Source organism: Salvelinus namaycush, unplaced genomic scaffold (genome assembly GCF_016432855.1).
Source record: "Salvelinus namaycush isolate Seneca unplaced genomic scaffold, SaNama_1.0 Scaffold622, whole genome shotgun sequence".
In the NCBI taxonomy this organism is placed as follows: Eukaryota; Metazoa; Chordata; class Actinopteri; order Salmoniformes; family Salmonidae; genus Salvelinus; species Salvelinus namaycush.
The window spans coordinates 11,607-24,077 of NW_024061334.1; the positions used below are offsets into that span (position 1 = coordinate 11,607).

Genomic DNA, 12,471 nt, shown 5'->3' on the forward strand with positions numbered 1-12,471 from the left:
CAGCTTCTGCCTTGGCAGGAACTAATGGGGATCCATAATAAACCACAGGAAGAGCAGCTTCTGCCTTGGCAGGAACTAATGGGGACCCATAATAAACCCCAGGAAGAGTAGCTGCTGCCTTGGCAGGAACTAATGGGGACCCATAATAAACCCCAGGAAGAGTAGCTGCTGCCTTGACAGGAACTAAATGGGGATCCATAATAAATACAAATACCTGAACCACACCTTTATTTGCCAAGGTAGAGTACATGATCAGTGAATATATTCAATGTACAGGCTACAACAGGCCTGGGAAATTATTTTCCATGGAGGGCCACATTAGAATATATTTTTGGCATCGCGGGCCAGAATCACATTTTAGGATTATACATGTGACTGTTGACAGATATATCTACTGTAAATCACGTACAGATATGCACAGAAATAAACCACATCCATGTTCTCCTTTTGGTAGGTATTTTCATTATTAAACATGCAATGAACTACACGGAGGGAAAAGTACACTGTGCATTTAGCACCACGGACAGAACTCTTGTTAACGGGTATGCACAAAAACAAGAAAGAGAGAGCTCAACATTACATTCAATCAGTGTGAGGAGTGAAGTCTCTGATGGGCATTGACTAGAGCAGTGAAGTCTCTGATGGGCATTGACTAGAGCAGTGAAGTCTCTGATGGGCATTGACTAGAGCAGTGAAGTCTCTGATGGGCATTGACTAGAGCAGTGAAGTCAGGTATAGGTTCTGAAGTCGCTATGAGCAGGATTGGTGAGAGGTGAGAGTCAGTAAAAGATGATCTGTGTCTTGACTTGTTATATTTCATCACTGAACATGTCTGTTCACATACATAGGTTGACCCAAACAGTACAAACATCTTCTGAGCTCGACTCTTAATCTTTGTAAAGTTGTGTTCATCGAGAGATGCATAGAACCTCGTCAGTGGCATTGTTTTGAATAGTTCTCCAATCACTGCATCAGACTGAAGATCGATACGCTCAAGTTGCAGGTCAGTGGGAGTGTTATCCACATTGAAGGTGAAAGGAGAGGAAACCAACAGCATGTCATTTTCCAACACTTTGAAATCCTCAAAACGACGAGAAAACTCACCATTCAAAGTACGCAGCAGTGATGTACAGTTGAAATCGGAAGTTTACATACACTTAGGTTGGAGTCATTAAAACTCTTTTTTCAACCACTCCACAAATTTCTTGTTAACAAACTATAGTTTTGGCAAGTCGGTTAGGACATATACTTTGTGCATGACAAGTCATTTTTCAAAAAATTGTTTACAGACAGATTACTTCACTTATAATTCATTGTATCACAATTCCAGTGGGTCAGAAGTTTAAATACACTAAGTTGACTGTGCTTTTAAACAGCTTGGAAAATTCCAGAAAATGTCATGGCTTTAGAAGCTTCTGATAGGCTTTAGCCAACAAGTGCTCAGCATATGTGGGAACTCCTTCAAGACTGTTGGAAAAGCATTCCAGGTGAAGCCAATAGTGTGCAAAGCTTTCATCAAGGCAAAAGGGTGGCTACTTTGAAGAATCTGAAATATAAAATATATTTTCATTTAACATATTTTTGATTCCATATCATGTTATTTCATAGTTTTTATGTCTTCACTATTATTCTACAATGTAGAAAATAGCAAAAATAAAGAAAAACCCTTGATTGAGTAGGGATGCCATTGAAGTGCAAGCTACATACATACAGAAAGCTACATTAACAGTTAGCTAGCTAACGTTAGCTAAATTAAATATAATAGCGTAATATAATATAAAAATATAATACAGCTAGCTAGATGGTTAGCTGACTAGGCAGGCTGAGTACATTAGCTAGCTAAGTAAGTACTGTAGCTAGCAACGTCAAATCTAAAAGCAGCTGAAATGATTTATTCCTATTGAACAATATTTTCTTATATAAAGACAAATATATGGTAAAAAAAAGTGTTCTCTTTCCAGTCCTCTGAAGCAGCAGGTAGTCAGCAGGTTGTCACCGTCAAAAACACCGTCCTTGAAGAGCAATTCTGAGGTAATCATTTTGAGCGGACTGAGCGAGCGCTTCTGAGGTGAAATAGAACTGCTCGCGTCCTGTGTCCTACGCGACCGCTACGAGGTATAACAGAGCTAAGCAACCAGTATAACAACGGACGCTTTGGTTCATTACGTAGGCCAGTCAGAATTTAGCACATTCTAGTAGCCCTAGCAACCGAAGCTAGAACTCATCGAATCCAATTGTGACGCAGGGGGACACTTTTTTGGCAGGTGGTTACTGTTTGGCATATTATATTTGGTATTTTCCAGAATTCTGTTAGATGTTATTTTTCCTGATTTTTGTTTCCGTTTCACAGTTTATTTCAATATTACAGTTATTCATAGAGGAACAACAAACATTGATATTTTGAGAGCATGTCAATGCTTAAAATCATATCAGAAGACACATTTTGATGTCTGGAAAAAATAAACAAATCAATCGTTTTTGTGTAATTCCCCTTTAATTGCGAAATTTATAGAGAAATGTGTTTGTCTAGACATGTTTCTGTTAGGCCTACTGCTGCTGCATATGTTATGGCAGTTTGCAAAACAATGACCACCCAATTGAACCAAATAATCATGATATCTTTGTCAGGTAAGCCTACCTCGCAGTTAACATTTAATTAAGAAGGTTTTTGGGCAAAGTCTGTCTACCCACAAGACCATTACAATTACTAGCATCTCTAATAGGCTACATATTGAGTGATCGACAAATGCGCTCACCAAACAGACAGAGGCAATATTGCTGGAAATGATTTGGCAGATTGCTATTGTGTTAGGTTTGGCTTTTCAAGCCAATAGTGGCTAACAAGGGCTGGGATAATATCAATGTGGCTTTGATTGGTTAGTAGCCGGGAGATTTTTGTTTATGACAGTTTGTGATGGAACATATTTAAAAAGTGCATGATCTTTCAGAATTACATGGCGAGCTCACAGGTGGGCTGGTAGCTACTTGTAGCTCACGGTGTACCTGTTGGAGACCATGGCTCCGGACCATACACCATAACAAGAGGACACAAGCTGCTTTCCATTTGGGAGATCTATTAAACAGAAAATACACTTTTATTTCAGGTATGACTTTTTAAACAAGCATGACTTACAGCATCTTTTTCAAGTAAATTGAGCTGCTTTAAAAGACTTTAACAAGAACACTATGTTCTTGTGTTGCTTTATGGCACAACGAGTCCTTAACTTCAACTCACCACAGAAGAATGGTATAGAATACCCAGAACAGAATGCTACAAAAGTTTCTATTAACTAAGACCCCCTGAGATCTCAAATTAAAGCAAGGCAGGTTCTGTTGTATTATGTTGAGGGCGTTTCAACTAACAGATATATAAAGCATTAAAAAGGCAGTATGAAATATATTGTCCCTCCCTCACCCATAATCTTCACATTTCTACTTATATATAATCTCATTAAAATATGTATTTTCTACAAAAATGTACATTCTTGTGTCTGATACTTATGGTTAAACCCATAAATCTGTTTTAACAAATGGTCCAACTGACACCATGAAGTCCTGAAGGGACCAATAACAGGTGAGGATATCTCCGACTCGGACTGGTACTAATATTAAAAGACGCTACACACAGGATTTTTTGTAGAATTCTTGCATTGTAAATTCAGACTGTGTGTTATTTAGTGGAAATTATTTTTTTGTAATTCCCTGGTTGCTAAAGTTTGCTCAATTTCAGTTTATGTGAGAAAACAAGCACTGAATAGTGTAGGGAATCATTGTACAATTTAAATTGCAGGGCGATTCCCACTAGATAACACAGTCACAAAGTCAAAACTTTTACATTTTGAGGCTAATATCACAGTCAAGCCCAACACTGGCCGGTAAGCAATACTGTGAAACACACCATCATTCCACTATTTCTGCAGATATATTATGGACATTCTGAAATTACAACACAATTTATTTATTTTTATCCTGTGTGTAGCACCTTTAATATCAAACTGAAACCTAGATAGAAAGCCCTTTAATATGATGTCCCCTTTACTCTTGAAACTAGAACGAACTGTCATCTGAAATAACTTCTAGAATCACTGAGCTGTCATCTGAAATAACTTCTAGAATCACTGAGCTGTCATCTGAAATAACTTCTAGAATCACTGAGCTGTCATCTGAAATAACTTCTAGAATCACTGAGCTGTCATCTGAAATAACTTCTAGAATCACTGCGCTGTCATCTTGAAATAACTTCTAGAATCACTGAGCTGTCATCTGAAATAACTTCTAGAATCACTGAGCTGTCATCTGAAATAACTTCTAGAATCACTGAGCTGTCATCTGAAATAACTTCTAGAATCACTGAGCTGTCATCTGAAATAACTTCTAGAATCACTGCGCTGTCATCTGAAATAACTTCTAGAATCACTGCGCTGTCATCTTGAAATAACTTCTAGAATCACTGAGCTGTCATCTGAAATAACTTCTAGAATCACTGCGCTGTCATCTGAAATAACTTCTAGAATCACTGCGCTGTCATCTGAAATAACTTCTAGAATCACTGCGCTGTCATCTGAAATAACTTCTAGAATCACTGAGCTGTCATCTGAAATAACTTCTGGAATCACTGAGCTGTCATCTGAAATAACTTCTGGAAATAAATGTAAATAAATCTTTCTAGACAGTTCTGTATTGATGAAAACTGGACAAAGCCTCTGTGCTTGACACCACCAGTAGGGGCGATCTCTTTAACAGCATGACCTTCATTAATCCCCACATCAAACATCACAGTCACAGGGATTCCAGCAAGGCACACTCACAGGGAATTAGAGTTTCAAAAGACCTGTCTGAATATCTCCACTGGTCGGAGGTTGACGGTCTGTCAGTCTGACAGGCATTAGATATAACGTCTAGCTGTTTAAGACAATGGCCATCTTACATTGGGGAAAGTCACCTGCTCACACTAGTAACACATTTCACCCTTTACCATGAGAGGCTAGTGACCGTCATGGCAACAGGGTCTACCTTAAACTGCAGATCATCCAGCATCATGGACACATTATTGAACTAACAGGAATTGAAATAGACAACATTCTGCAGCTGTAAACAGGTTTAGCTTCTAATATCATCACTGTTACATTTATATACACATCCTCCTTATTAACAGGATATTAATAATAAAAACATAATGTCATAGAAGAAAACATTGTACATCTTTGGGATCCAGAAGCAGGATCAAACATTACTCAGTAAAAAGTCTTAGCATGTCCTAGTGTAGGTTAGTCAGTCTGTGCTATTCAATGTAAACACCATGGAGAGAGTCTGTTGCTTTGGGATCCAACCAATCACAGCCTTCTCTGTTTGGCTTGCCCAGCTCTGATTGGCTGGGGAGGAGATGAGGTAATGTAGTGTCAGCGATGCACAACGCATGTTTTCACTGATCCACACCGTGTGTTTCCATGTTTCCACACTGTAGAGGCATGTTACCACAAATAACATAACCGGAGTGAGAGAGCTCAGAGATAAAGAGGGCTTAGGGCAGGCTGGGGGCTAGAGTTGGAGGGGGCTGTGTGCCCCTGAAGAGACTGTTAGAGGTTGAATATTGGGTCACCTGTAAGGGACGCTGTGGGACATTCTGTGGTAGGGTGAGCTGTGTTTCACCTGGGGTCTGGTCTAATCTGGAGCCTGCTACAGTTTTCCCTGTTTCAACCTGTGTCTTTCAGCTCTACAGTTTCCCCTGTTTCAGCTCTACAGTTTCCCCTGTTTCAGCTTGACAGTTTCCCCTGTTTCAGCTCTACAGTTTCCCCTGTTTCAGCTTGACAGTTTCCCCTGTTTCAGCTTGACAGTTTCCCCTGTTTCAGCTTGACAGTTTCCTCTGTTTCAGTCTGTTTCAGCTCTACAGTTTCCCCCGTTTCAGCTCTACAGTTTCCCCCTTTTCAGCTCGACAGTTTCCCCCGTTTCAGCTCGACAGTTTCCCCCGTTTCAGCTCGACAGTTTCCCCCGTTTCAGCTCGACAGTTTCCCCTGGTTCAGCTTGACAGTTTCCTCTGTTTCAGTCTGTTTTATCTCTATCGTTTCCCCTGTTCTTGTCTGTGTTTCAGCTCTACATTTTCACCTGTTCAGCTCTACCATTTGCCCTGTTTCAGTCTGTTACAGTTCTACAGTTTCAGCCCTACAGTTAGCCCTGTTTGTCTGTGTTTCAGCTCTCCAGTTTCATCTCTAAAGTTTTCCCTGTTTCAGTATATGTGTTTCACCTCTACAGTTTGCCCTGTTCCATTCTGTGTTTCAGCTCTCCAGTTTACCCTGTTCCATTCTGTGTTTCAGCTCTCCAGTTTACCCTGTTCCATTCTGTGTTTCACCTCTACAGTTTGTCCTGTTCCATTCTGTGTTTCAGCTCTCCAGTTTGCCCTGTTCCATTCTGTGTTTCAGCTCTCCAGTTTGCCCTGTTCCATTCTGTGTTTCAGCTCTCCAGTTTGCCCTGTTCCATTCTGTGTTTCAGCTCTCCAGTTTGCCCTGTTCCATTCTGTGTTTCAGCTCTCCAGTTTGCCCTGTTCCATTCTGTGTTTCAGCTCTCCAGTTTCACCTCTCCAGTTTGTCCTGTTCCATTCTGTTTCAGCTCTACAATTTGCCCTGTTTCAGGCGCTCTATGTGGTGACACAGCTTCAAGGCGGGCCCCAGTTTCAGACCCATGTACTTCATCACCATGTCACTCCTCAGCAGCATCAGGGCCTTGCCGTCAATCTCCTGAGGATGGACAGACACGCAGGCAGAGAGACAGGAGAGAGAGACAGGAGAGAGAGACAGGAGAGAGAGAGAGAAAGAAACCAGGATTAGCATCATTCAGAAGAAACCATGCACACGGGTATAAACCCATTTAAAACAGTCGTTTTCCCACTGTTCTAGTGGTTATAACTCTATTGTCAATTATAACAGTCGTTTTCTAGTGGTTTTTATTTTTATTTAACCTTTATTTAACCAGGAAGGGCTCATTGAGATTTAAAATCTCTTTTTCAAGAGCGTCCTGGCCAAGATAGGCAGCACCAAGTCATTACAAAAAATTACATACAGACAACATGAAAAACTACAAGTAATCTAGTAAAAACCATTCATGAATTCACAAGAGTATAACAAAATCAAAAACAGCAAATTAAAAACATTGACAGGTCAGGGAATCAGCCTCAAAATCCTTCATCAGTGATTTAAAAACACCAATCGGGACAAGTTCTTCCAGTTTAAAATTATTTTGTAAGGTGTTCCAAGACGATGGCGCAGAGTACATAAAAGACCTTTTACCAAATTCAGTTCGGACATTTGGAACTGTCACGATCGTCAAAGGGACTGAGAGAGGACCAAGGCGCAGCGCGTGGAAAGTACATCTTCTTTTTATTTAAAGAAGGAAACAACAAAACAAACCAACAAAACAGACGACCGTGAAGCTATCAAACATAAGTGCTGACACAAAACACTTCGACATAGACAATTCCCCACAAACAACTAAAGCCTATGGTTGCCTTAAATATGGCTCCCAATCAGAGACAACAATAACCAGCTGTCTCTAATTGAGACCCAATTCAGGCAACCATAGACTTTCCTAGATACCTACACTCAACCATAGACACAGCTAGACTTCTATACTAAACATAAACCCAACTACTCTAATAAACCCCCTAAACCTTACAACCACCCTAGACACTACAAAAAACACATACATTCCCCATGTCACACCCTGACCTAACTAAAATAATTAAGAAAATAAAGAATACTAAGGCCAGGGCGTGACAGGAACAGTTAGCAGGATAAAGTCCAGTGAACGAAGAGAGTACCCACCACATTTCTGAACAATAAAAATGCCCAAATAAAAAGGTAGTAAACCCAAAATGGCTTTGTAAATAAAAGTATACCAGTGACTGAGCCTACGAGTGACTAGAGAAGGCCAGCCAACCCTGGTATACAAAGTGCAGTGGTGCGTAAGGGTTTTGCAGTTTAAAATAAATCTCAAAGTGCCATGGTAAAGAGTGTCAATTGATCTCAAACACTGAGCGGAAGCATTCATATATAAAATATCCCCATAGTCTAGTAAAGGCATAAATGTAGCTGATACTAGCCTCCTTCTGGCTTCAAAAGAAAAACAGGCCTTATTCCTAAAATAAAATCCCAATTTCAGCTTCAATTTTTTTGTAAGTTGTTGAATATGCAATTTAAAAGAGAGGCCGTCATCAATTAGAATTCCAAGATATTTGTATGAGGTTACAACCTCAATCTCCTTGCCCTGACAGGTAGTAACAGGTGAAAGGTTCAGAGGTCTATTTCTTGCATTAGAAAACACCATTAGTTTAGTTTTGTCAGTATTGAGGATAAGCTTCAATTGACACAAGGTATGTTGAACAGTATAAAAAGCAGTTTGCAAGTTCTGGAAAGCTTTTGTAAGAGATGAGGCACAACAGTAAATAACAGTATCATCAGCATAAAAATGAAGTTGTGCATTTTGGACATTTCTGTCTAAATAATTTATATAAATAGTGAATAAGAGAGGACCAAGTACAGAGCCCTGGGGCACACCATTCAGGACAGACAATTTAACAGACATAAGCCCATCAAATTGAGTGCACTGAGTTCTATCAGACAGATAGTTAGCAAACCATGCAACTGCATGCTCCGAAAGACCTACACTCAACAATCTCTGCCTCAGTATAGCATGATCAACTGTATCAAAAGCCTTAGAGAGATCAATAAAAAGTGAGACACAGTGCTGTTTTTTGTCCAGGGCTTCAGTGATATCATTTAAAACCTTCATGGCTGCTGTAATTGTGCTATGCTTCTTCCTGAAGCCCGATTGGTACATTGATAAAATAGAGTTAGTAAATAAAAACTCTTTTAGCTGTTCACTTACAAGGGTTTCAAGTATTTTCACCAGGGGTGACAGCTTTGAGATTGGCCTATAATTATTTAAAAGAGTTGGATCTCCCCCTTTTAAAAGTGGTAGGACAAATGCTGATTTCCAGATGTTTGGAATTTCATTACATTCCAGGGTTAGATTGAACAGATATGTAAGTGGTTCAGCTATGAAATCAGCTGCCAGATTTAAAAAGCAGGGATCCAAAAGATCAGGACCTGCAGGCTTTCTCTGATCTAAGGATTTCAGGGCTTTATGTACCACCTGCACTGAGAATGGCAGAAAGCTAAAAGTTTGACCAGCTCTCACTGGTTCATCCACACAGGGTTGTACAGAGACAGAGGACACTGGTTCATCCACACAGGGTTGTACAGAGACAGAGGACACTGGTTCATCTACACAGGGTTGTACAGAGACAGAGGACACTGGTTCCTCCACACAGGGTTGTACAGAGACAGAGGGCACTGAATCAAACAGCCTACCAGATGATACAAAGTGCTCATTGAAACAATTCAGCATTTCAGTTTTGTCATATATAGCAACAGAGTCCTTCAAAACACATGACGGTAATTCATTAACATTACTGTTACCAGACATAGACTTAATAGCATTCCAAAACTTTCTAGGGTCATTCAGGTTATCAGTGGTAACAGACATAAAATATTCAGACTTCCTGAGAAGAAAAGAACACTTGTTTCTTAACTGCCTAAAAATAAGCCAATCAGCATCAGAACAAGATTTCCTTGCTTTAGCCCAGGCTAGATTACGGTCGTGAATAATACAAGACAGCTCAGAAGAAAACCATGGATTATCCCGCCCTTTAACCCTGAACCTGCGGAATGGTGCATGTTTGTTTACTATTTGGAAAAACCCATCATGAAAGAATTTCCAGGCAGTTTCCACATCAGGGATAAGCTCAATCTTGCTCCAGTCAAAATAAAACAAATCATGAAAGAAAGCCTGCTCATTAAAACACTTCAAATTTCTCTTACGAATAAAACGTGGATTTGTCTTTGGAACCTTAGTATTTCTAACAGCAACAACAGCACAATGGTCACTTAAATCATTACAAAAAACACCAACCGCAGAATATTTATGTGGAACATTTGTCAATATCAAATCAATCAGGGTAGATTTATCTGGGCATTTAAGATTTGGGCGAGTGGGTGAATTAATCAACTGGGTAAGATTCATAGAATTACAAAACATTTTTAAATCATCAGACACCGGCTTTAACCAACACCAGTTGAGATCACCAATCAAGATCATTTCACTGTAAAGAAGTTTAGACATAAGGTGCGTCAAAGAAGAAAATGCATCACCAAGAGCAGAGGGGGGTCTATAACAGCCAATCACAGTTATAGAGAGGCCCTTTGAAACCTCAATATTCAAAGCAAGAAATTCCAACTGTTTACAAATAGTTTCAGACTTTGCCACACTTACATGGAATTTAGATTTTACATATATAGCCACACCCCCACCTTTCTTAACCCGATCTGTGCGATAAACATTGTAACCACTTATACAAATATCCTTATCAAAAATAGACTTGCTGAGCCAGGTTTCAGAAAACACAATTACATCAGCATCAGTTGATTTAGCCCAAATCCTAACCCCATCAATTTTTGACAACAGGCTGCGTACATTTAAATGAAAAATACCAAAACCAGATCTTGATTTAAAATCAGAGGGGGTTTGGAGACATTGCATATCAGGGCCAGGGTTAGGTTGCACGTTACCTGATATCAACAACAGAAGAATAATTAAGCACCTCTGTTTAATAACCTTGCACGGCTTCTCTTTTTTAAGAGACCTACTGCAAGCGAATTCTACAAGTGAGTTTCCAGACAATACAAAACAGTCATTTAAAACCATTAGACTTTGGTAGTGACACAAATTCGTACTGTTCACATCATGCCACAAATGCATCGGCACTTGGACGAGTGGACCGAGTGAAAAAGAGCGAGTTCCTGCAGACAAAATGTCTAATGGACGCGAGAGTACATTGTCAGATGTACTCACCCTGCGACAATGTTCGTTTTCTCCAGAGTTCAGTAAAGTCAGTGCGCAAAGCAATACCACGTAAATTGTCATTTTCTCTGACCAAAAAACAAGAGGCCAACGAAGGTAAGTGGAGAGAGGGACAGCGTGTATGTGAGTCAATGTGAGTGTTTGCGCGTGTGAGTAGATTGGGTGTTGAGGGCGATAGAGAGAACGGGTTGAGCTGCCACTGACAGCCAGGCGAAGAGCAAAAAGGAGCAGCTTGGACAAGACACTCCGCGGACGAAGGAGAAACTCAGGCCAGCCAGAGATAGGGTTACTTTGGTAAACTTCAAGTAATGAAGTTCCGAGTTGAGGAAGACCCGTGATCTTTACACCAGCAAAAATAAAATAGTTTGCACTACGCAACAACGAAGTTACGCAACCATAAATAAATAGATTATTAGTAGGTTAAAATGTACTAGTCACAAACAAACGACTTGACATGCTGCCATCTTGGATTTTGGATCCCGGATTTTGGTTATAACTCTATGGTCAGTAATAACAGCAGTTTTCCCTCTAGTGGTTATAACTCTATGGTCAGTAATAACAGCAGTTTTCCCTCTAGTGGTTATAACACCACGGTCAGTAATAACAGCAGTTTTCCCTCTAGTGGTTATAACACCATGGTCAGTAATAACAGCAGTTTTCCCTCTAGTGGTTATAACACCACGATCAGTAATAACAGCAGTTTTCCCTCTACTCTAGTGGTTATAACACCACGATCAGTAATAACAGCAGTTTTCCCTCTACTCTAGTGGTTATAACACCACGGTCAGTAATAACAGCAGTTTTCCCTCTACTCAAGTGGTTATAACACCATGATCAGTAATAACAGCAGTTTTCCCTCTACTCTAGTGGTTATAACACCACGGTCAGTAATAACAGCAGTTTTCCCTCTACTCTAGTGGTTATAACACCACGATCAGTAATAACAGCAGTTTTCCCTCTACTCTAGTGGTTATAACACCACGGTCAGTAATAACAGCAGTTTTCCCTCTACTCTAGTGGTTATAACACCACGGTCAGTAATAACAGAAGTTTTTCCTCTACTCTAGTGGTTATAACACCATGGTCAGTAATAACAGCAGTTTTCACTCTACTCTAGTGGTTATAACACCACGGTCAGTAATAACAGCAGTTTTCCCTCTACTCTAGTGGTTATAACACCACGATCAGTAATAACAGCAGTTTTCCCTCTACTCTAGTGGTTATAACACCACGGTCAGTAATAACAGCAGTTTTCCCTCTACTCTAGTGGTTATAACACCATGGTCAGTAATAACAGCAGTTTTCCCTCTACTCTAGTGGTTATAACACCACGGTCAGTAATAACAGCAGTTTTCACTCTACTCTAGTGGTTATAACACCACGGTCAGTAATAACAGCAGTTTTCACTCTACTCTAGTGGTTATAACACCACGGTCAGTAATAACAGCAGTTTTCCCTCTACTCAAGTGGTTATAACACCACGATCAGTAATAACAGCAGTTTTCCCTCTACTCTAGTGGTTATAACACCACGGTCAGTAATAACAGCAGTTTTCCCTCT

The 12,471-nt window shown here is 40.0% G+C and overlaps 1 protein-coding gene across 2 annotated transcripts in view; it reads right to left on the reverse strand.

The window, feature by feature from the left end:
* Positions 1-3,063: 3,063 nt before the first annotated feature.
* LOC120042153 (sex comb on midleg-like protein 2) overlaps positions 3,064-12,471 on the reverse strand; it is a 78,595-nt gene continuing 69,187 nt past the window's right edge. For both annotated transcript variants that reach the window (XM_038987014.1, XM_038987013.1), the window contains one exon: positions 3,064-6,731. In XM_038987014.1, coding sequence (XP_038842942.1) covers positions 6,606-6,731 — 126 coding nt within the window. In that variant the 3' untranslated portion in view covers positions 3,064-6,605. The remainder of the gene's footprint in view (positions 6,732-12,471) is intronic.